A 23,702-nucleotide genomic window follows, 5' to 3' on the forward strand; every position below is an offset into this window, starting at 1 on the left:
ACATCTATTCCTTTCACATTTATTAAGGTTATTTTTTGACATTTGGGACTTACTAATAATTTGATTTGTTTTTAAAGGGTGGATATGATCAGAAGATGCCGGTAATAGTGTCCAGGGTAGCTCCAGGAACACCTGTAAGTGATCAAAAAAGCAAACTTGGTAGTGATATCTGTCTGTCTTAAAAGATGTATTGAAAATGATAAATTATTTCATAGCTGCCTATGAAAATTAGTTTTTCCTATAACATTATCAGAACAAAGCAAATTATGTGCAGTAGGAATTTGATGGGGCTTTATAATATATTTTTTAAAGTTCTTCAATCCTCAGAAGTATTTTTTTCCTACTCAAACAAAGTTTAATTTCTGAAAATTACAAGGCATTACAGATGCTCAGTATGCACTGGTACTTGAGCTGTGCCATCCTAAAAATACTTCTACTTTATTACTTTTTTTAGATACAGACATCTAGTAATTTCACATAAATTACATATTGAAAAAGTGTTAAAAATAACTAAAATAGCAAATGTCTTACTTTAGTGACAGATGTAGCTGAGTAAAGCCAAGATGTAGATTAAAACCAGACATTATGAATCATTCATCAGGTCTGATTGCATGTTGTTACTGATGTTTAGTGACTATAAGAGTGTCTTCTAACTAGGCACAATATTTGTCAATTTATTGCCAGAAATACTGACCTGGTATTCAACTGACTGGAGTCAGCTCTGTCTATACCTTTGAGAGTTAGAGTGGAGTTAACCATTTATTTGCTTATTTAAGAACTTTAAGAAGTTCTTTCTTTTGCAGGCTAGTTTTTTTGGGTTTTGAGGGGTTTTTTGGTTTTTTTTTTTACTCTTTGAAACTATTGAAATTTTTGCCAAAATCACTGTTCTTGTTAATGATTATCCCTGAGATTTTTAATAATGTGAATAATTTTGGCTTGAAACATGCACTCTGTAGGGAGAAGATTGTTGGTAATGGCTTGTGCTCTCTCTCTTCTGCAGTGACATTTAGACTGTGATTATAATAACAATTTTTATTACCTGATTCTTCTCTCTGGGATTACTGGGAGTTGTGCATTGTATTTTGCCATTACCATTGCAGTATTTTAGACCTGAAGCATATAAGCCTGTGAAATTGATTTGGACAAGGTTTTGCCATGTTACTCCCATCCCTTCAAAGATAAAAACATCCTGCTTTTTAATTGCCTGTACAAAGTGTGATTCAAACAGAGGAGCTTTCTGCATCAGCTGAGGAGTAGGGTAACTGCTGCTGAAAGACATGTTACAGTGCCAGTCACTCCCAGCTGCAAATGGATTCCTTTATGGGAATGGCACTGCCTGTGTATTGTGTAATGCTTAGATTTATCATTTGAATACAGTACAGCAACCATAGCAACGGGGCTGTTAGGACTCAAGAGCCCAAGTATAGTTACTTTAAATTGTTATTTTAAGGTAAGAAATTGGTAATGGCTTGTGTTACAGATGGTTTTGTGCTTTTCCCCCAACCTTGCAGGCTGATCTCTGTGTCCCTCGTTTGAATGAAGGGGACCAGGTTGTGCTGATTAACGGCAGGGATATAGCAGAGCATACCCATGACCAAGTTGTAATGTTTATTAAAGCTAGCTGTGAGAGACACTCAGGGGAACTTGTGCTCCTAGTTCGACCCAATGGTGAGTGACTTGTATATCATAATTAAAAATAAAAGTCCACACCCTGCTCTTGTTTTCTAACCTCCATTTTGTCTCCTGGGATGGCATGTTTAACCTCCAAGAAAGAACTCCCTTCCCTGAAAAGGAATTGCAACAACACAGTGTAAAGATCCCATACCTAAGGAGCTGTGTATAACTAGGTGTTGAAAACTGATAAAAAAGTCAGAGATCAAATATTTCTAACAGAGAGCTAATTTAAATTTTGTTCTCACTCTCGTTGATAAAAGTGTCCAGAAAGCTATATGATATTGAATATATTTCATGAGGTTACTGTTATTCCCTTAAGGAAAATTTAAACCAAACACAAACAAAAACCCCTCACCAAATATCCAGTGTTTGGATGACTTTGGAGGTCAGTATATACAAAATACTTTCATACATTTTTAAAACAATTCAAAACCACTGGTAATGTTTCTACTTGAGGAGGCTTAGTAGAAGTGCTAAAATGCAGTCTAAATAAAAGCTTATGCAGTGTATTCACAAAATACACTGTTGGATTGTAGCCAGCAGATGGGCACTGGATTTAATTCTTCTGCACCTCCTAACTATAACGGAGTTGGAGAGGAAAAAACAAAATGAAAAATATTGATATTTAATTGGAATAATTGAAATTACTTTTGCAGAGTACCTCACCCACCTTATAAAAATTTTTCCCTTACTTGCTAATTTGCACTCTGCATTTACATGTCCTGTCATTCTGTGTGTAAGTTCTCTTGCAGCTTTTGTGGTCTTACTTTCTTTTTCAGTCAAAATTGTGAGCTTTGTTTGCAAATTTGCTAAAACAAACTGTCTTTCCCTTTGTGTGTGGATTATCTTTGTATTCTGGAGAAAAACATGTGAGTTGTAGAAGTGAGGAGTTGCCAGTTCCTCCTTTGTAGTGATGTGATATAATTTAAAAAGAGGCTTTTGAACAGCACATGTCTCTGTTACGTGTAGCAGAAGATTTCTGAGTTTACAGGCAAGGCACATATAGAGCATTGATAGCTTTATAATGCCATGTATTAATGCAATTTTCTCAGGTGATCTGCACATCGTGCCCTAATTACTGAAGCCTAAAATGAGTTCTAAGTGAATTGTAAGTAAAATGTAAATGCAGCTGTGATGACATCAGAGGCATGATGTGAGATTCTGAGATTAGGGAGTTACAAGGCAGGGTATAATGTGAGTTTTGATAAAAATTTTAATGGTCAGTGATTGTGCTTTCACATAAAGTTACTTTTACACCAAAACCAAAAGTTTTATTGTTGATTATAATGATCAGTAAAGGCTATCTGTCCTTGCTGATGGGGACTAAAATCAATGTGCTAATAAATGTGTGTTTTTCTACAGGAGGAATGTGGTGTTTTTGCTGTTTTAAATAAATGTTTTAGAGCTAATTTTAGTCAAACAGCATCTTCAGTCAAAGCATTCATACCTTTGCTTCTTCTAGCTGTCTATGATGTTGTGGAAGAGAAGCTGGAGAGCGAGCCTGATTTTCAGTACATCCCTGAGAAATCTCCACTTGATGGTGTCCATCAAGATGATAATGCTCTGAGGGAATCCATGATTCAGTTAGCAGAGGGGCTTATCACTGGAACTGTCTTGGCTCAGTTTGATGTAAGTACTGTATTGCCTGGAGCTGGATGCAAGTTCCAAGTCTTTTGGGATAGCAATTATTTTAAACAGAGCAGTTTTCAGTTAAATCTCAGTACAGTCAGCATCTTTTAGCAAAACAATTGTCTTACACTCTCAAAAGAAAAATAACCAAAGGAAAAAATCAAACCTGTATTGTATGTGCAAACTTAAGAATGCCTAATCCTAGGTTTTTATTTCATAAATAGCTTTATTTATTACTTACACTTTTTGTGGTTATCAGGGACATGCTAATAAAATACTTTCATAAAGATGAAGGCTGTAGAATGTCTACCAAAATACATATTCTGTACTCAGGCCTTCACTCCATACCTAAGTTGTTGTAGAAACTGAATGACACCTGAGGTATTGACATTTTGTGGGCATTCTCAAAGAGGGAAGGTAAAATAACCAATGAAACTACTGCCTTAATGTTAAAGGTTAATGTAACTCTGTATTTTATAAATAGTTGATTTTTACTGGCATATTTCAGAATAGTAATGCACTTCCTGTGGGGCCCTAAGCTGCTGATAGCCATGGTCTTTCTTCAGCACTGACTTGTGCCTTGGTGATACCCATCTTCAATGCATGAGAATAAGTGGCTTAAAGCAGGAAGCAGTAGCTTTGTAAAACACAGCAGTGCGAATTCTGTGAATTCCTCACCAAACGGACACCTAGCATTCTATTTTGCAATATAAGTTCATAAAATGTATTTTATATACTATTCTTTAAGAACTTCGGTAAAATTTCCTTTTATGTTTAGAAAGCAGATTTTTTCTAAGTTATTTAAAATTCTCCTTTGATATAAGTTTTTGTTCTCTCTAGCAAGTTCAGTGTATGAAAGTTTTTAAAAGTGCTTTTTTTGAACCTGGATCATTTCACTGATATTTTTTGTAGCACAAGGGTTGTGGCAATGCATGACTAAGGCACGAAAGAGCAGGAACCTCTCAAAGGCAATTCCTGTGCAGGAAAAGTGCAAGGTATCCAGGATTTGCTCTACAGTTATTGGAATACAGAAGGAAAAAAACCCAAAAAATCTACCTGCAATGTAGATAGATGCCTATACATGACACAATCTGCTTGCCCCAGATGACCAAGTGGGATGTCAGTATCAGTGAGTTCACATATCAGTGTATAATATTACTTTTTCTTGGGATCAGTGTTCTAATGGAAGCTTGAAATTTAACATTCACTTTGTCTTAAAACAAATCTTGGTTACATCTTGGTCATTTTAAGTGATCTCAGAGCATAACTAAATTTATAGTGCTTTATTTTTAAAAGTATTTTCATGTTTGTTGAAGCTACTGTTGCTCAGTAGTTTTTGTTCTGAAAAGCACCTCTTTTTAGAACAATTCTATTTAGGCAAAGAATATAATAATGAGTCTATTGCATCTATTATGTTCTGACCATCAGCTTTGTCTTTTAGCAATTGTATAGGAAAAAGCCTGGAATGACAATGTCTTGTGCCAGATTACCTCAAAACATTTCCAAAAATAGATACAGAGACATTTCGCCTTGTAAGTATTTCTATTTGAATATGTGCTCTAAAAGTATTTCACTGTGGTTAGTAAATAATACTGTAACATCTTTCTAAATTTTTTTTCAGATGATGCTACACGGGTTATTTTAAAAAGTAATGAAGATTACATCAATGCAAATTATATAAATGTGAGTTGCATTTTTCAGAAGTGCTTCTGACATTAAGTAATTTTACAGTTTTTCAATGAAAAAATTAATTTAAAATATCTCTTTTTTATAAATTTAGTTCAGGCTAGAATGGCTACTAAACCTCTAGTCAGGTGGTTTGAAATTTCCTGTAGATAAACTTACTTCCAAATGTTTTGTGGCACGTCTTTTCATAAATATTAAAGTCTAGCCCCGCATTTAATGAAAGAATGGTGACTGAAAGTAAAGAAATGATAACTGAAGCCAGCCCTCTCCAGAGCAATTAATTCTTTTCTGATTACTTTTCTAACAGTTGCGTTCAACAGCAGTAAAGTTTAATTTGGTTGCATCTTGTTTTTTTCATTGTTAGTAACAGCAAAATTACAGCTACTTACTTTAATGAAAAAAAGCAGATATTAAATTCTGAGACCAGTGTTAACACCCTAGTGTCAAAAACCCACAGAGCAAGAAATATTTGCACCTAAATTATTTGCCAACTGCTCTGTTACTTCTTTTTTCAACCATTAATCTTCATTATGGCAATTACCTGACTGTCAGTTCATATGAAGAGTGTATTTGAATTTTTGTAGTAATTTTGCATGTGAAACACTTAAAGAATCTTTATCTGTGCCAATTTGTGCTTGCTAGCCTTTAAGAAATGGAATTAATGTCGTGGACGTTTTTTAATCTATTAGTTACTAAACTGTAAATGTCTGATGCCTGCCTTCCATTTGCTGTAGGAATTGAAATAATGATTTTGTCTTCTCTTAGATGGAAATCCCTTCTTCCACAATAATAAACCAGTACATTGCTTGTCAAGGTCCATTACCGAACACATGTCCTGATTTTTGGCAGATGACTTGGGAGCAAGGCTCTTCTATGGTTGTAATGTTAACAACTCAAGTTGAACGGGGCAGAGTAAGTAGAACATTTCCTTAAATATCACTTCCATAATCTTCTAAAAAACTGTCAGTGATTAGCCTTTAAAAGATTAGAGGAATATACCATTGTGGCATAAAACATGACAAGGGGATAAGAGGAATTGCTTTAAACTAGATGAGTGTAGGTTGAGTAGATAGAAGGAAGAAATTTTTTACAATGTGGGTGGTGAAATACACAAGTTACACAAAGTGCCCAGAGAGGTGGTGAATGTCTTTCTCTGGAAACATTCAAGGTCAGGTTGGATGGGGCTCAGAGCAACTCAAATCTAGTTGGAGATGTCCCTGCTCATTGCAGGGGGTTGGACTGGATGGCCTTCAAAGGTCCCTTCCAACCCAGACTGTTCTATTGTTCTGTAACTGTTTTTCATAAAAGCGGTGCATTCCTAATACGTCTGCAATGATGAGTCCTAGATTTTAAATCTTCTGGTGGTGTTAATGCAGCTATTATTTAAACTTTGTTCAGTCCTGAAATGCACTTAAGTCTTCATGTATTTCTTAAAATATTTTTAGTCTGCTTTGTTTGGTTCTTTTTTGTGAAGTAAAAGGCATCTAGAATTTACCTTCATAGAATTTTTGTCTCTAAACTTCAAGTGAGGGAACTCCAAGAAGTTGAATCAGTTTTTGTAGAGTACTTCTTTGATATGTAGTGAGATTAATTTTTAAGGCAGCCTAACACAGCTTTGTAGTGTTAATATCCCATGCCTGGATGGCTGTCTTATCAAGGATTTTTTAAAACTTGATGTCTAAAATTTTCCATAAAATGTTATTCTGTGTCTATAAAGATTTGTTTAATCGTATAAAATAATCATTGTCCTTTAATTTTTATATAAAATGTGTAAAAATAGAATACTAATAAAAAAATAATTAGAGTCAAAATTAGTAACAATCATTGTGTATGGTGCTGTAAAAGGCCTCAGGTGTATTTTGTGGCTTGTTTGGTTTTGGTTTAAGCTGTAGTTTTTCCTTGGTAGCTTTGGGTTTTATGCTTTGGAGATAGGCAAAACAATCAAGTCTGGTCATATACACAGTGTACTTCCAGAATTCCTTGGTTTAGTCTGGAGCATTCCCACTAGCACTGGCTGGTTAAGTGGGTGGACAGAAATGATAGTCTGGAATAATAGTGTAGTGGAATTCCTCCATATCAGGATTTCTTTTGAAGATGGATTTATAGTGGGTTGTGGCTGTTCTGATCAACTTGAACTGCAGTTCAGCTGTCTGTATATATTCTGACTTTTTAATAACCATATATTTGCTGTGAGGTCAGGACTCTAAACAGAATTAAAATAATTGAAGGGGAGTTGCAGTGTTTTTAAACCATTTTTCAGTGACTCAATGTTTGCATGATGCTGCCTGCTCCCAAATAAACATGATTAGAGGAAATTTCAGTACAAGTGCCCTTTTACTTTGAGTTTTCTTTGCAGATCTGCTAAGAACAGACTTGCAATAGCAGTTCTCTGAGGTTCCCCCACCCCTTCAATAATGATATTTGTGGAGTTCTTTGGAGAGCTGCTTAATAATGAAATAAAAGGACTTATCTGTCTTATACCCATAGGCAGACTCCCTGCTCTAAAGCTGATCATGAGGCTTCTGACATCACTATCCCACTGCATGCCGGGATGTCTCAGTGGAGCAGGAAGTCTGCATATCTGGCTGCTCTTAAAGAATCGCCAGGTGGGTTGGAAATGCAAAAGTACACTTGAGCTGAAATGACCTCTCTAATTAGGCATTTAAGCCATACATCAGAAAGTCATAGTGTTTGAAGTTTTCCTTCACGTTTGAGGACTTGATTGGGAGTCTTTGAAGTCCACCATATTCATCCCCCTATTTTCTGCATTAGCATAGCAACTTTTTTTGTTGCTTATCTCTCTTTTTTTTTCATTTGTTCTTTTCCCATGTAAATGTACTTTGAGAAGGTCACATTAGGATTTTGGAGGTCAGAAATGTTTATAAAGCAGCATCTTTGTCACTGAAGTGTTAAGATGGAATGTTTGTAGATAAACTCAGAAAAATTGTAATGGAAGTTAAAGGCATCCATCTTCAGTTAAACTAACTGCAAGAGCTGGTGCATGTGTCCTCTTGAAAAGAGAAACAGGAAATCTCTGTGATACCTTATTTTATAAACAGTAATTAGGTAACAAAGTCTACTTGGTAAGTAAATTAATAGTGATTACAAAATGATCAAAATCATCTGTAACAAACAAAGGTTTAAAAACTAGAAAAAATGAAACTAATACTCTGAATTTAAACACAGGCATCTTTAAAAATGTGTTGACCTTAGGTTAAGTGCCATCAGTACTGGCCAGAGCCGTCAGGAAGCTCATCATATGGGAATTTCCAGATTACCTGCCATTCAGAAGAAGGAAATCCTGCTTATGTCTTTCGAGAAATGACATTGACTAATCTGGAGGTAAAATCATAATATGTTTTCACGTATTAACCTGCAGAATCCTTGGATGCTACCTAAAACGTACTTTGACTTTCTTTTCAACTTGGTGGCATAGCCATATAAATGCAACTGTTTGTTTCTAGAACCCTCTAGAAAACTACTCGTATTGTCATGTACTTACCTGGGAGAGATTCTGTCCATAGAATGATAACAAATCTTTCATAAGCGAAAATATCACAGAGATTTAATTTTTATAATCATATTAATTGGATCACATGAAAGATACATTATTTATCCTAAAAGTTTTTACTGGTGTCTTTCATAACCTGGCCAAAGAAAAAAGTAATAAAAGAAGTTGAGAAACTTGTTATTCCCTTGATGTTTTCAGAACATGAGATGTTAGAGGTGTTTCATCATCACAACTGAAAGTAGTGTAGAGGCAAACAGTTCTTAATAATTCCATCTTGAACAATATGTGCAAGAAGACAGAACATAAATCCTGTTGAGAGAAGGATGAATCTGGAGTGGTGACTACATGCAAACAAGGACCTTTTTGAACATGCATTGCATGATTTTCAGGGCATGGGTAGTTTTCAGAGCCTCCCCAACCAGCATTTCAATCTCAGAAATGTTTGGAAATGAGTATCTGGAATTTAGTTCACATACTTATTTCTCATTGCTTGGGTAACCAGATGAAAAGCCAGTTTTATAGAGCTGCCTTTTAGTCGATGTGCAGTTAAAATTCCTACCCTGTGTCCTGTTGAGACAATTGCTCATCTGCTATCAGCCGTGGAATCTCTGTAAACGATTCAATGCCTAAAGGCTATTTGAAGTGCAGTGGCTCCTGTTCTTTTGAAATGCGACTCTGGTTGCCCGGGCTGTCCCCTGCCCTAACCCGAGGCCGATTGATTATATTTGTGATATCAGAGCAAGGGCCAGGAGGGAGTGGAAAACAAAGTCATTGTGCATTGTAGGTGTGTAGGAGGTGGAGATGAAGGCAAAACAATGCTGCTGTTCACACAGGATCTGAAGGAAAGCTTTTATGTCTGATCTACCCTCCCTACCCTAGATCTGGTATTTGATCTTGTAAGATACTATCTCGTTCTGTTAAATTTGGTTTGCTAAGAATATGGCCACCTTCTTGTACATCTAGTGTTCAGTTAGATTGTTGGTATCCTTGAACTATCCTTTGCTATTATGTGCTGTGTAATTTTTTTAACCTGTTGAAGATGTAAGCATTTGTGGATTTCCTTTTTTCTTTTAAGAAAAAAAAATAATAATTATAAAATCCAGGATGACCAATGGTTAACACTAATAAAGCACTGCTAGTTGCCTGAAACCACTTTGATTATGGGTACAAGTTGCTATAAATGTACTATCGATTTTTTAATTATTTTTTGGGGGGGGTTTTAATGGGACCTGAATTCCCCTTGATTAAATTTAATGTTTCTGATCAGAAAGAGGAAAGCCGCCAGCTGACCCAAATCCAGTACATAGCATGGCCTGATCATGGGGTTCCTGATGATTCCAGCGATTTCCTGGATTTTGTGTGTCTTGTGCGAAAGAAGAGGGCTGGCAGAGAAGAACCTGTTGTTGTTCACTGCAGGTATCATTTTTTTTTCCAACTTTAATAAATCATCAAAGTGAACTTTTTATCATCAAATAGCTGTTCTGTGCTTTGTTCTTGAAATAAATATTTAATTGTATCTGCTTAGGGGATGACAGGAGAACTCAACATTGAAATAAAACAAATATTTAACATGGTAATCACATCTCAATAAGCAAAATTTTGGATAGCAACATGTGTTGATCTGTGCAGGGATTTTGCTGGAGTGTTTTGTTTACAGTTTAAATGCTTAACAATCTACATAATAATTCAGGGAAATGGCAAAAGATACTTGGTAACCGTGAGGAATAGGTTCCTATTCTACCAAGCTCTAGAATAGCTGTATAAATGATCCATAATGGAGAATGTGGGTGGTTTATGAAAAGATTGATTAAAAGACATTTTTTCTCAAATCTGCAGTCTTACAGTACATGATATTATGATACATACATTAAGGTGAGACAGATTTCTCAACAATTTACCTTCATCATGAATTAAAATAACTGTTGTTTAGATCTTTATGTACACAGGAAACGTGGGGTTTTTTTCTTGTGCAGTACTTTTTAATAGCATTCTACATTCCTGTAGTGAATTTCAAAATCTTAATCATTTTAAAATAACTAATTAGCAAACTAGAATAATACCAGTTGTTTTCAAAGGAACATGTGCTATCTCAAGTCTTGGAGAACAGTTCTGTGAATAGTATTTGACCTCTCAGTTCCTGAATGCTCCCCAGACAGTCACTGTTCCTGAGTCAGGCATGTATTGTTCCTCTCAGAGAGAAGCTGAGAAGTGTAAGGGATAAAATAAAGACTACAGGTAAACTAGACATGTATTGAAGGAGATGAAAGAAAAAAACCCACCTTGTGTATCAGAAATTGTATTTTGTTAGTTCTGCTCTCAAGTTCTGTTTTATGCAGGTCAGGGTGAATCTTAGTGACTAGTGAAACTAGTACCAGAATGCCAGTGTCTTAATTGATACTGTTTTTCAGCTCCCATTATTGATGTACTTCTGGTTAATATAGTTGTGAAAAAATGGTGAAAATGGCAGCCATATACAATCTCTATGATCTAAAGCATGCAAGTCTGCAGAAACACTGCAACAACATTGGAGAGTAGGAACAGTTTCATTTACCTCAAGGAGGCATCAATTCAGCTCCAAACTGATAATTTCCATGTGTAATTGAAACTTGTATGAAAAATTTAGGTTTCACAGAAGAAAAGAGATGGAATATCACAGTTGAACATAATTTACTTCATTGGCCCAACTTGGTGGCTGTTGGGAAGTATGACCAAATTCCATCAGGGAGTCAAACAGAAGGAGCCCAGGTGTTCCTCCATATGGTGCATGCACTCTATTTTTAACATCTCTTCAGTATAATAGGGCAGGGCATTAGTGTAACAAAATTTGTTTTCAGGACTAAGCTACCAGCTTTAGTGCGAGGAATCCAAGTAGCTAGTAGAAAATTATTTTATTTTGTACAATAATAATTTAAAAACAAAATGGTCCAAACCCACAGAGATTATAAGGCAACAAAGACCTTAAGGAATTGGAAAGGTTTTTGTTATATTGAGCTACATAAGCCACTCGTTTCTGATATTGCGTCTTGTGGTTATTTTTATCTTTATAAGGTCTTACTGGTTTTGTTGAACAGTTTCTAATTCTGTAAATTCACCATGACATGGTGAACCACCCATCCTGTCCGTGCCCTTCATGATTTTCATGCCCTGTCTCAGTGCTCTGCTCCATCAGTCAGTGATTTCTTTTTCCAAGCTGAAGAGTTTACCTTATGTTTATCATAGGGAAATTATCACATTTTCCATCGTTCTTGTCCTTCTCTGAATCTTTTGAAGTTGTGAAATGAGTCATTAGGTTCTTTGACAGTTACTGTTTGTTCCTGCTTGGTAAAGCATTCTGCATTTAAATTCTGTATGTATAAATTATAGAAATATGAAATACTACTGAATCATTTTATATAACCAGCACATTTACATCTTGTCCTAAAATTCTTATGACATCACTGAAACATAGAGTAGCTTTAATGCCACCTCCTGGACAAAGATTTAAATAGTTGTTTAGCCAGACTTAATTTGAAGTTACTCTTCAAAATCAGAACAAGTAACTTTCAGAGTTTGAAATGTTTATATTAATCACTTTAGATACAAATATTTTGATTTATTGTATGAGTTGGGATAATGCTGGCATTTCAAAATATGTATTTGGCCCTATATTCCAATATGGGGAAACACTTGTTTTCTATTTCAAAAGTGCAGCATTAATTGAAAAATTTGAAACTGATCATCAAATTCAAGGTTAAATATTCAATCCTTAAGGCTTGCTACTTCTGGAAAAGCATATGTGTATTTAAAACAAAGTAGATAAATCTTCGGATTTGTTTTATTTTTAAGGGAAAAAAATGTTTGTAAGCTCTCTTGATAATCTTGCATTCTGAGATGTGTATGTTATGGTACTTCATTGTCTTCAAAGGGATTGCTATGATATATTCCTTTTCAATCCATGCAATCTAGATCTAGATTGTACTTTCTAATAACAAGAAAACAATCCTTATTGTCATCTTACAGAGGCTTCTAGTAATTGTTCTTTTCCTTATTTGGATATAAGAAGGTATGGATCACATGAAAGACATTATTATTATTTTATTGGCCCAACATTGCAGAAATCATCATTTCAGTAATGCTCAAGCTGGCACAACGTGCCCAGCATATGCTCATGTTTTGTTATCCTCTAGATGTAAGTGTGGTTTATAAGGTGATCTTAATAAACATCTCTCTAAGTTCTGCTCAGGGGAATGGCTAGGTGAGGCAGTTCCTCTTCCAAGGAGTGGCACTTCTGTACTGCCCTGTTCAGGCAGGACAGAGGCTGCTTCCAGACGCAGACACAGCCAGTCTAACCCCTGCCCCAGCAGTATGGGAGTCATGATGATCAGCCCTGAGAATCCATGAGAAGGAAGGTCTTTAAGAATGAACTGTACTCCAAACACTTGATTTCATTTTCCACTTTGTTTTTTTTTTGCTGTTTCAGTGCTGGGATTGGACGGACAGGGGTTCTGATCACGATGGAGACAGCGATGTGTCTCATTGAGTGCAATCAGCCTGTTTATCCACTAGATATTGTAAGAACCATGAGAGATCAAAGAGCCATGATGATCCAAACACCTGTGAGTATCATCCCTGCTGTTCTGTGTTGCAGAACAATAGTTTTCTATGATCTAGTCATGTTGGATGGATTTTTAATATACTTGTTGATCATATTGCAGAGATCACCTTTACCCAGTGTAGCTGTAGCCTTGGCTCCAGGCAAGAATAAATTCCTAAGGCTATTGGAAAAGAACAATTCTTTAAATTTCTACAGAGAAAACTTGAAAAAAAAAGCAGCAGCTTTTTGAAGGATACTTGGCAAATAATGACAAAAAGAGTCAATTTTCAGCAATGTAAAAATCACTCAGAGGAGAAAGCAGGAGCCTGATTCCAAGTGTTAAGAATAGGAGTAGTATAAAACATAAAGACAGAAAGAATCAAGACATGCAAGAAAAAACTTCAGTGATGAAATTCAGTGATTTTATGTTGCCTTAGTTGTAATGGAAACAAACCTTTACTATGCCCTGTAGTGACTTAAAGGGAAATTATCAGAAAAATAATAGTTTTAAAAATCAGTGTTATTAAATCTGATGCAAAATGCATCAAAGCAATCATAAGTACATTTAGTCTAAGAAGGTAACTCACAACAAGGATTCTTTTGGGGCTTTCATGACATCTGATGTACCTTAAGATACCAGAACTTTTCATGCACCTGTAATGTTTGAGTTTTGGGAGATAATTCATGTGTATTTCAGACTTGTAAGTGTTTTAGAACAGATTTAGAAACTTGTTATTATATCAGTCAGGTGTTGCTTATCTGTAAGAACAGTTTGGATTTATGTTTTTAGAAAGTACCTATAAAGGGTGAAAAGGTTGAGTTGTGTTGTCTTTCAGAAAGAAAGAAAAAAAAAAAACCAACAACTTGGGCTTTTGGTTGTTCCAAACTTTGGATGGTTCCAGGTTTTTTATTTTTTTGAAGGAGTAATCATGAGTAATTGATATAGTTTTACTCCTAGTATACAGCATTTAGAGAGAAAGCATCTTGAAGGAGAAAAGGCACTAGATCCAATATCAAATCACAATTACCTGAAGGTATTACTCACTATAGTAATTTTCATGTCCCTGCTGCCATTCCTCTGATCAAATCCGAATAAACCTTTTGTGTTATTCAGAGAGTATTAAGACTGACCAAAAGTATGTATGTGTCTCCATTTCTAGGTCATCAGTCATTCGGTGCAGCTGAATTCATGTTCCAGTATTCATATTTCACTAAAAAGTTGTATTATTCAGGTAGCACAGGAAGGATGAGAAAGGTGATGATACATGAAAAATAGCAAAGGATGGCTCTTGCTGTTTGTGACAGTTCTACAGGATGAATAGCTGTCTCTCTACCATATGTAGAGGGGAAGAAATGTTATTAGTAAAGGTAGGAGTTGCAGTGGTAAGGGTTTTAACTGTATTTTTTCACAGTATGTGCTAAATATCATCTGGTCTCCTCATTTTTTTTAGAAAACCAAAATTTTCAAGATTCAGTGAAAAGCAGGTGTTTAGTGCATGAGAGGGAGGAGGTCTGATGAAGGAATTGGGTTTTTTAAGGTTTCGTGAGCATCCGCTGTTGCCGTTTCTCCGTTGGCAGCCTGGAGCTGGGTTCGTGTGTCCGCCGGGGGGCGCTGTGCGCGGCCAGCTCAGGCGCCCTCAGGAGCGCGGGGAGCCCTCAGCTCTTACACAGACGGGGAGAAGCGGAGCTGTTCCGTGCCCACGGCACGGGACAGCAAATAGTGACTCTAGTGCTACATGTGTCAGCGTTCCCTTCTGAGGTCTGACATCGCTAACTACTGCACAGAGAGGCCGTTCCACCACCCTGACAGTGCGGGTGTGCTGGAGTTCTAACCAGCATAGACACATTGGGCAGGGTGCGACGGGAGTTGTGGTGCTTTGCAATTATTTCGGTTTGTTTTCATTATATTCTAATTTGATTACTGTCAGGGGTTTTAACTATGATTTGTTTAAAACAAACCTTTAGTGGCCTCTGTGTATGCAGGTGCTAGACCTGGATTCATTGAGGAGTTAGACATTATATAATGCTAAGAAACAGGAGTTCTGGGTTTTTCAAACATGAAACAGTTTTCTTTTGTATCAAATTCTGAGAGGGAGGTGCCAGTAACATGCCAGAGTTAATGTAAGTATGAAAAAGTGCTTTGAAACTATGCCTTCTAAATCTAAGGGCGTGGAAACATCAGGTCAGTGAAATTCATCAGGGAAATAAAGAGCAGAAAATTACTAAATAGGTGATGTTGTAACAATAATAATACTGGGTTTGTAAGTATGACTTTTGGCATGTATTTCAAAGTACCATTCATCGTATTCTTCTGTTGAGAAGCAACATGCTCTCATCTAAAGTTCATTTTGTATTGGGTTTCCTAAACTAACTTTGAAGCACAGTTCTTGGCCTGTGAAGAGAGTGGGATGGGGAAATCTTAGAGGCCTTTTCTGTTTCCAAATGACATTTTTCAATTACATTTCTTTTCAATTTACTGAATCTACTTTCCTTTTCAGAGTCAGTACAGATTTGTATGTGAAGCTATTTTGAAGGTGTATGAAGAAGGATTTATTAAACCTTTACAAGCATCACTGCATAAGTAAAGAGCAAAAAACCTATGATATCGATTGAGGAATCCTGTCCTCTGTAATGAACTGGCAACATTCTTTGTGCCATAATACTGCTTGCAGGAAATGATAGTGAAGTACAGCAAAGAATTGACAAAGGACTTTGAAAACTTCAGCACTGTTGCACTTTACGTTAAACAAAATCAGTCTCTGAAACTCTTCTAATCTTCATCTGTTTGAAGACTTTATTTTCGTGATTTGCTCCGAACAAACCATAAACTGTAAGAACTAATTGTGTTCAGGGTAATCGACGATATTTCATTGTAGTGCCATATACTGCGCTTCTGGTTGAATTGCTACAAACAAGGCTTGGAATTATTTCACCCTGTTTTACACCCATGTCTCTTCAAATGAAAAACACACTAAGCCATGGTCTTTTTCCAGTGCTAGGTTTATTTACTATGTACAGACTCTCACAGTTTTGTTTTTTACAACATTAGCAATATTGCCAATACTAGATAGATACACACTGCCTACTGATGCAGCCCACTTTGTCCTACACCCTTACTAGAGACCAGCTGGTTGTTAGAGGAGAGCTGGCGTCTGTTAACCCAGCAGTAGCTGCATAATGCCCACTTACCAGCATCTTGTACAAAATAATAACAATAAAAATTTTTAAAAAACAACATAAAAATAAGCAGCATTTCTTTGACACAGCTTGTGTGTCATACACTGGTGTATTCTGATTCATGTGACTTCAGATTAATGTGATGGGAACTAGTGCATGCATTATGTCTTAACCCCTTAAGTGCCTTGAGACTTACAGCGTACATCCAGTGAAAGGCACTCATGATTCCATGGGGGTGGTATTGTCCTGTCATATTTATCTTAATGGGTTCAGATTTTAAAAACGGCCCTTGGTGCTTAGAATGTGTTACCACAAGGGGTCATGGAAATACTATTCCCTCTTTCCTTATACAAGTACCTGTGTGCTACTCTCTGTAGCAAAAGCACCTCTGCCAATTTAATGAATGAGCATTGTATGCTGCTGTGTTGTAATTACGTGAAAAATCTGGCACATTCCTTCATTCCTTCCAACCAGTAACTTACTAGCATCTTACTATGAAATGCTGGTAGGTCATTAGAAGCTGATACTTTGTTTTATCCTTTTATTGAGAATAGCTGTTTTACTCAATTAGACATAACTCTTTAATAGCACTGATAATTAAGTTGAACTTACAATCAGATGTGATTTAATTCCATTACCTTCTAACTAACTTGTTATGTTCTCGTAGTTGATTTCAAGCCATGTTCGTACAGGTCTGCCTTTTATTTTCTTTTATTTGTTTGGAGGGGAGAAGGGAGGAGAACACTATGAAGTTATCCCAGACCTTAATTTTAATTTCATAATGACCCCAGTCGCTTTCTGTTATGCTTGTGCAAAATTGTTCCAGTTGGTATGGGTTGCTTCTTATTTAAGTAGGTAGAAGATTTGTAAGAAATGTCTGTCTGATACAGTATCTGAGCTCATTCTAAAGATGCATAAATGTCCCCATTTTTTAGTATTTTTCTAGCGTAGGAGAAACCAAGTCAGAAGCAAGGTACCCAGTGTAATATACTGTAAGAAAAAAACAGTCACTTCTTTGACTGCCCTGTGACAGGATAACTTTGTGCCCTCTATTTAAAAGTTTTAATTTATTGTATTGGTTTCCTGAAAATGTTTATCCATTAAATTTTGTTGTAAGCTATATATATAGCATAGAATTAAAATGGAAAGTTCTATGCTAAATAATTTTTAACTATTGAAGAATTATATTGTATAATATACTGTGTTCTATGGACATTTGAAACAGATCAGCTATGAACTATTACATGAAAAGGGATTCAGGCAACATGAAATCCTGGCTTATGACTTAGTAATGAACATGAACCACAATGCCAAATGGAAGATAGAGTTTTAAATATTTTTAGAAAATAAAATAATATTAGGAGGGCTGTGGCCCTGTTATATTTCTAGATTTGATGCTTAAGTCAATATTATCCCTCAGTGAAAAATAAATTTTACAAGAATCTCTGGATCTGAACTGAACTGAGGAAGAGTAATATGGTAGCTTTAATCTCAGTTCTATTGTAAGCCATTTGCAACAAATAAAAATTCGTTTTTATAATTCTTTAACTTCCACGTGATGAGGTTATTAACTGATTTGCTGGCTAGTTAGAAGGTTATATTGAACTCAGCACTTACTGTCCAAAAAGTAAAATAATTCATCCATTATACTGAAAGAAATTTTCTTCATAGTTAAGTTGTAAACAAAAATATCGTTTGCCCTGTTATTCTGAGGGAAATCAGAAACTGAGGTTATAGCAGCATTATATAGCGTTGCTTTGTCACATATTTAAATATTCTTATGTAAAATTGCCAAAGCAGTTCAAGTTCAAAAGTCCCATTTATACCACAATTAAGTGTGGGATATGTATTGGTCATCTGTCATTACTGTTTTGATTACAAATACAGGCAAGAAAAATAGGTCTCTGCAAAATTTTCCTCTGCACTGACTTGTAGTTTATTAACTAGTTGCACTGGGGAAAAAATTGGAACTAAGTATGTATTCTTAGTTAATTGGCCATCAGCAACTCAAGTGGCTTTTGACTTCTTCAAAGGCAGGATAAAGGTAACCAAAAACTGCTTGGGAAAGAGATAGCACTGAAGCCTTTCTGCACCATAAGTCAGTCATTTAAATTTTTCTACCTGTTGTGGTATAAATGGCCTCTAAAATATTTTTATACGGCCAAAAAAAAGCAAAACTGCTTAATATTTTACTTTGGGTTATGAAGATCTGTATCATCCTTAAGAGTTTTTTAAAGAAGTTTTTGTATGTTTCATGCTGTACAAAACATGAATGTATCTTTCAGACATAATGACTTATAGACCTATATGTGATTGGTGTTATGACTGTTGGATTTTATGAATAATTATTTTCATACCATTCGATTAGGAAAAATGTTGGGTGGGTGTGGGAAAGAGTATGTTTGTAACACTTCCATGATATAAATCCAGCTAAGGAAAAAAAAGTAATTTTCATTGTAAATAAGAGCAATATTATTACAATTTTGTGCCAATGTAAAATGTTAAGACTTTTGTTTTTACTTTTAGGTTCGGATTGAAAACTACCATTACCATCTCTTGTTTAAAATGGATCTGAAGGGGTTTTTTTAGTAGAAAGTAGAAAGACATGGGGCTCTAGTGGGGGCTTTGAGTGTTTTTGAGAGCTTTTTTTGGTTTTGCTAAATATGAAATAAGATGCAGGTATTGTTTAATAAAGCACCTACAGATTGTCAGCCAGTCCACTTTGAGAAATACTGCGTTAAATATCCCACATAACTGAGAACTAAAAAGTTCATTTATCCTGAATTTGGAAGCATTTGGTATCTTCAGTCACTTGTAGGTCTTAAGCAGTAAAATACTGCTTTTATGCGTTTTATTTTTATCTATTCTCTCCCAGTTATGAAAAAGAGAATGCCTGATTTTTTTTCTCACTACGTTTAATGCTAGCTGACATTTCTTCCACGTTTCTCTGTTAAATCTTGAAAGCTTATACACCATATAGATGAAGCAATAACACTTCTTCTAGAATATCTGATTACAGTGTGGCACACCATCTATTAAAGAAAGGGTGAGAAAGCAGTTGGGACATTAAGGAACATGAGGAGTTTGTTATAGAACTTGTGTAGCTGGCAACTTTCCATGGAGACCTTCCAAAAAGCTTTGTAGTACCCGTAGAAGGGCCAAAATGCAGCGGGATGTGCTGCAGTTGCACTGCCCAGGGAAGCAGGAAGAAGGGAAGGTCTGGCATAGAGATGTTGGAGCTCCAGGTATGCTGTGGAGCTGAATTATGTGATATATTTATGCTTATGCAGTGTCTGTGCAGGTGTGTGGGCGATGTTTGATGGCTCAGGGAATTAGCATGAGCATGAAAAGCTCTACAGATCCACCAATTTCCAAGCAAAAGCAAGGTTGTCCAGTACATATGCTGTAGTTCTGACTGTAAAGCCACTTTGCAGTCAATCAGCAAGCCCCTCAGCCCTGAGGATAAAGGGAGTGCTTTGATTATGGTCCACATGAAAATTTCACATATTTGGACTTCCACCAAGGACAGGAATGGTGTCTTCTAATGTTAGTTGCGGTCTTTTTGTCACTTACATCTCAGGTCCCCAGTTAGCTGGGTTGGGTGTATTTGCCAATTTTAGTACCCATCTTTTGTCTTGAGACTGAAGAAGTTCTTTCCCGTTGCTACTTCTAGTGCTAGGATCCAGTATTAAGATCTGGTAAAAAAATATTCATTGATGAACGGTGGATCTTGCATGAATGTGCAGGGATTTACAATTAGTGGTGATTGGGAAGCTGTTAGAAGGAGGAAATGGTTGGTTTGTTTCAGTTTAACTGTTCTGTCTGGTCTCTGTTATCCCACTGCACTTAGACATTGAAACTCACTTGTTTGTTTAGAAGTCTGCAAGGAAGGCCAGTTCCTTATCACTGGATTTTACCTCTGTGCTTGTGGCTCCCACAAGTGTCTGTCTTTTCATAGGGTTTCTCCAGCTACAAGTTTTGATCTGGTGCACAAGCTGTAAGTTCTTGCTATTGGCTTTGGTGTGTTTTGCTCATTGAGATCTCAATGGTATTAAAGGAGAGATAAATGACTTTTAAAAAATAGTGAACTATTCAAGTTTAAAAATTTAGACATTTTGATTAGTAGCCTTATTTTAAAAAACCACTAAAATATCTGACTCTAGTCTGCTGTAGCATGAACTGTGGGTCACGGACTGGCTGGCAGCTTGTTGGTTGTGGTATTTTGTATTTAGCAAGCTTACATGTTTTAAAGGATAATTTTTTTCGAAGTGTTTTGATGTTTAAATAGTAGCACTTTATCTCATGCTTACTACTGACTGAACGTTTGGACAAAATAAATTGGGTTTGGAGAGAGATGCTTAATGGGTTTCTGTACAGAGATGATTCGGATTACATCCTGGTATGAATGCTTTCTGTTGTTCTAACCATTTCTTGTTGATTGTTCATGTGTTTCTGAGGGATTTTCAGAAAATAGATATTAATAAGATAATTCTATCATCTCAATTTTCCTGTCTTAAAATGAATATGAAGCCTGCATTTGGGGGGGGAAAAACCACAAAAAAAAAAAAAGGGAAAAAAAAAAAAAAGGTGCAAATAGAAACTAACAGGGTACTTGTAAATTTATCTCTGTGATCTCTCTGAGCTAGCTGCAAATGAGCTATGTTTACTGTAAATGTTTCTGCTAAGCATTATTTTTAACATTAGATAAATTACCTGGAAATCAGTATTCTTTTTTTTTTTTTTTAACTTATTTGAATTTTGATAACTAAAGATAATGCACAACAAAGTTTAAGGAAGTTGTCACCCTTTTGCACCTAGGCCAGGGGCCCGAGACCTGAGTGAAAGGGTTAAACAGTTTACGTTAAGCTGTTTTGTTCTTTAACTAGAATATATCCACAAGGACTAGACTTTAAATGATCCAGTGCAATTAGCTCCGTACATTGTGGCACCACAGTAACAACCCATAATAATCTTACAGGAAAATTAAGGTAAGAGAGTGAAGGTTTTATCTTATCCAGTGTATCCAGATTTGTTTTCCATTTGGTTTGCTTCATTTACCAGTGATCCCATTTTAACCAGTCAGTTTGGCAGGGCTGTTTGTGTAAGGTTTGGGTTTTTTTTAATGTAACAGGTGCTATACTATGTGTAAATACAAAGGGAAGAGTATTGTTTAGATCATTATTAACAAGATTAACAGATGGTGGCAATATTTTTGCCAGCTACTTCTGGTAATTAATTTGCATTTCCAGCTGTGGCTTTCAGTTGTCAAATTTCATCTCAGTTTCATACTGCTGAATGATGGACTGCAAGTGTGGAGTAAATCATCTCAGAGTTAAATAGCTCTTTTGTTGTTCTAACTCTTGTGTATCTTTATTAATATTGGGGGGATGCAAAGGCTCTTCCCATAAGTAGACTTCTGCCTATAAATTTGTTTAAAAGCACATGAGGGGGAGGGAAAAAAAAACAAACCAACAACCTAAATGCTCCATCTTGGCTAAGCAGCGGTTGATGGGAGACGATGGAAACTTGAAATTGGTCAACACTGGACAATGTGAAAATAAATCAGCTTTTGTCACTGCAGCTACTGTATGCTTTAAAGGGCCTTATGTATTTGTCCTCATTTTGATAAAATGAAATTTCTTGCCATTAAAATTATACACTAACTTCTACCGAAAACCAGCAGTTCCCAGGATAAATATGCTAATTAACATTTAACAAGTCTTGTTTTAGTCTTAAGTAAAATTTCATTCTATTATGTGAAAAAATGCTGTTATGCATATTTTGTGGATATATTTAATTTCAGTTGACAAATAGTTGTCTAGGTACAGACTTGAAAATATATATATAGTTTACTTGTGGATCTTAATTGTTTAATTGCAAAATAAAGATGTGCTTTAGTAATTTAAAGTTTAATTTTTTTTTTGCGATTTTCTTGCTACTGTACACATGGTTTTGCTGTGCCACATTTACATGTGTCCAATGCCAGATAATGTTCACCTTGTATTTTCCTTCTTGACATTGTATGACATAAATACACCCCTATGGATTGTGCACTAGAAGAGGATGCTAAATTATCAGGAATTAAATTGCCTGGATAAAGCATCAGCCCAAGTTTTTGCCTGAAAATATCTAAATACTGCAAGATTTGCTATAATGGAATAATAACTTCTAAATTGTCTTGTATACAGGGATTGTATTGGAGATGCTGTTCAGTAGAGATTATAATCTGATCAAAAAGCTGAGGGTATGATAAACACTGATGTACAGAACAAAAATTCCAGATGGAAGCTCATGATGAAATGCTTGCTGCCAAAAAGTGAGGGGATGTTCAAAACAAAAGTGGGTAAAGATGATGAAAGGACTTAGAAGGCAAGACAAAAATCTCAGGAGGGATGAGAGTCTGAGACCCTGATATCTTCTTAATTCCACTGATTAATACAGGACTTTAAAGTGAGGACAGGGTGTTTGGATTTGAAGTACAAAAAGATAAACTAGTGGGAAAGCACTTTAAGGAGAACAACAGACATAAGAAGAGGCATTCCAGTAGGAGGAGATTTGTTTAAAACTGGAATAGAAAGATTGGGTATAAGACAAGTGACAGATTCTAACACAGTTGAATGAGTACATACTTGGACTGTATCTGAGTAGCAAAGAGTGAGGAAAGAGTAGACTGTAATTACAGGAAGAGTAGCAAGAGGGTGGTGTGAAGTAGAAATTGCAAAAATGAGCAACTAAGTTTTTGTGTCACTGAAGCTACAGGAAGGAAATAATCTTGGTACCAGCATGGAAGCTTGTGAATGACAGAGTGGAAAGAAACTCAATTTGAGGAATAGTTGAAGATGGTTAGAAAATTTAGGGACAATGTCCAAGAATCAGGGAATTCCCCAGAATTCTTGGTCTTATAGGAGAATGTGAATTGGTGTAGACTTAAAAGCAAGGAGACTCCTATTTACCTGACAGATCTCCACTACAGACTAAGCATCTTTGATATACAAACGATTAGTTAGTTGATCTGCACTGAGAATCATAAGATATCTGCAAATACTCAAGATAAATTATTTTTCCACGTTAATATAGTTAAGATTTTGTATGGTTTCTTTAGGAACTTTATTGCAAACTCCCACAGGTATTTCATGACAGCCGACTGAGAGCAAGCATAGTCCCTGCTCCTCTGATAAAAAGTATCTAAATTCCCCCCCGTTTTGTCATTCGCCTTTTTGAATAAATAACATGAATCTCACCTTTCCTCTAAGCTCGCCCTGCTCCTCCCAGCGGCAGGAGAGTGCTCTGTTGTCAACACAGACATTTAGTAAAATCAGCCTGTTGCTTCGTCAACAAATAGTGGGCAATTACCTGGCAGCTTTTTAATACTTCCCTCCCCCTCCAATAAATAACATCAAGGTAACTCGATGTATATTGAGGCACTGGAGCTGAGCTATTAATATGGGTTTC

At 36.0% G+C, this 23,702-nt stretch overlaps 1 protein-coding gene across 3 annotated transcripts in view; it reads left to right on the forward strand.

The window, feature by feature from the left end:
- Positions 1 to 22,252, forward strand: part of PTPN4 (protein tyrosine phosphatase non-receptor type 4) — a 112,656-nt gene extending 90,404 nt beyond the window's left edge. For 2 of the 3 annotated variants that reach the window (XM_069021003.1, XM_069021004.1), the window contains exons 18-27: positions 78 to 134; positions 1,512 to 1,668; positions 3,137 to 3,303; positions 4,745 to 4,835; positions 4,925 to 4,986; positions 5,755 to 5,901; positions 8,203 to 8,331; positions 9,768 to 9,916; positions 12,960 to 13,095; positions 15,572 to 22,252. In XM_069021003.1, coding sequence (XP_068877104.1) covers positions 78 to 134; positions 1,512 to 1,668; positions 3,137 to 3,303; positions 4,745 to 4,835; positions 4,925 to 4,986; positions 5,755 to 5,901; positions 8,203 to 8,331; positions 9,768 to 9,916; positions 12,960 to 13,095; positions 15,572 to 15,658 — 1,182 coding nt within the window. In that variant the 3' untranslated portion in view covers positions 15,659 to 22,252. Of the gene's footprint in view, positions 1 to 77; positions 135 to 1,511; positions 1,669 to 3,136; positions 3,304 to 4,744; positions 4,836 to 4,924; positions 4,987 to 5,754; positions 5,902 to 7,476; positions 7,596 to 8,202; positions 8,332 to 9,767; positions 9,917 to 12,959; positions 13,096 to 15,571 lie in introns of those variants that run through there. The other variant, XR_011152013.1, reaches the window with a different exon arrangement.
- Positions 22,253 to 23,702: the final 1,450 nt, after the last annotated feature.

This window comes from Aphelocoma coerulescens, chromosome 7, assembly GCF_041296385.1.
Source record: "Aphelocoma coerulescens isolate FSJ_1873_10779 chromosome 7, UR_Acoe_1.0, whole genome shotgun sequence".
NCBI classification, from domain to species: domain Eukaryota; kingdom Metazoa; phylum Chordata; class Aves; order Passeriformes; family Corvidae; genus Aphelocoma; species Aphelocoma coerulescens.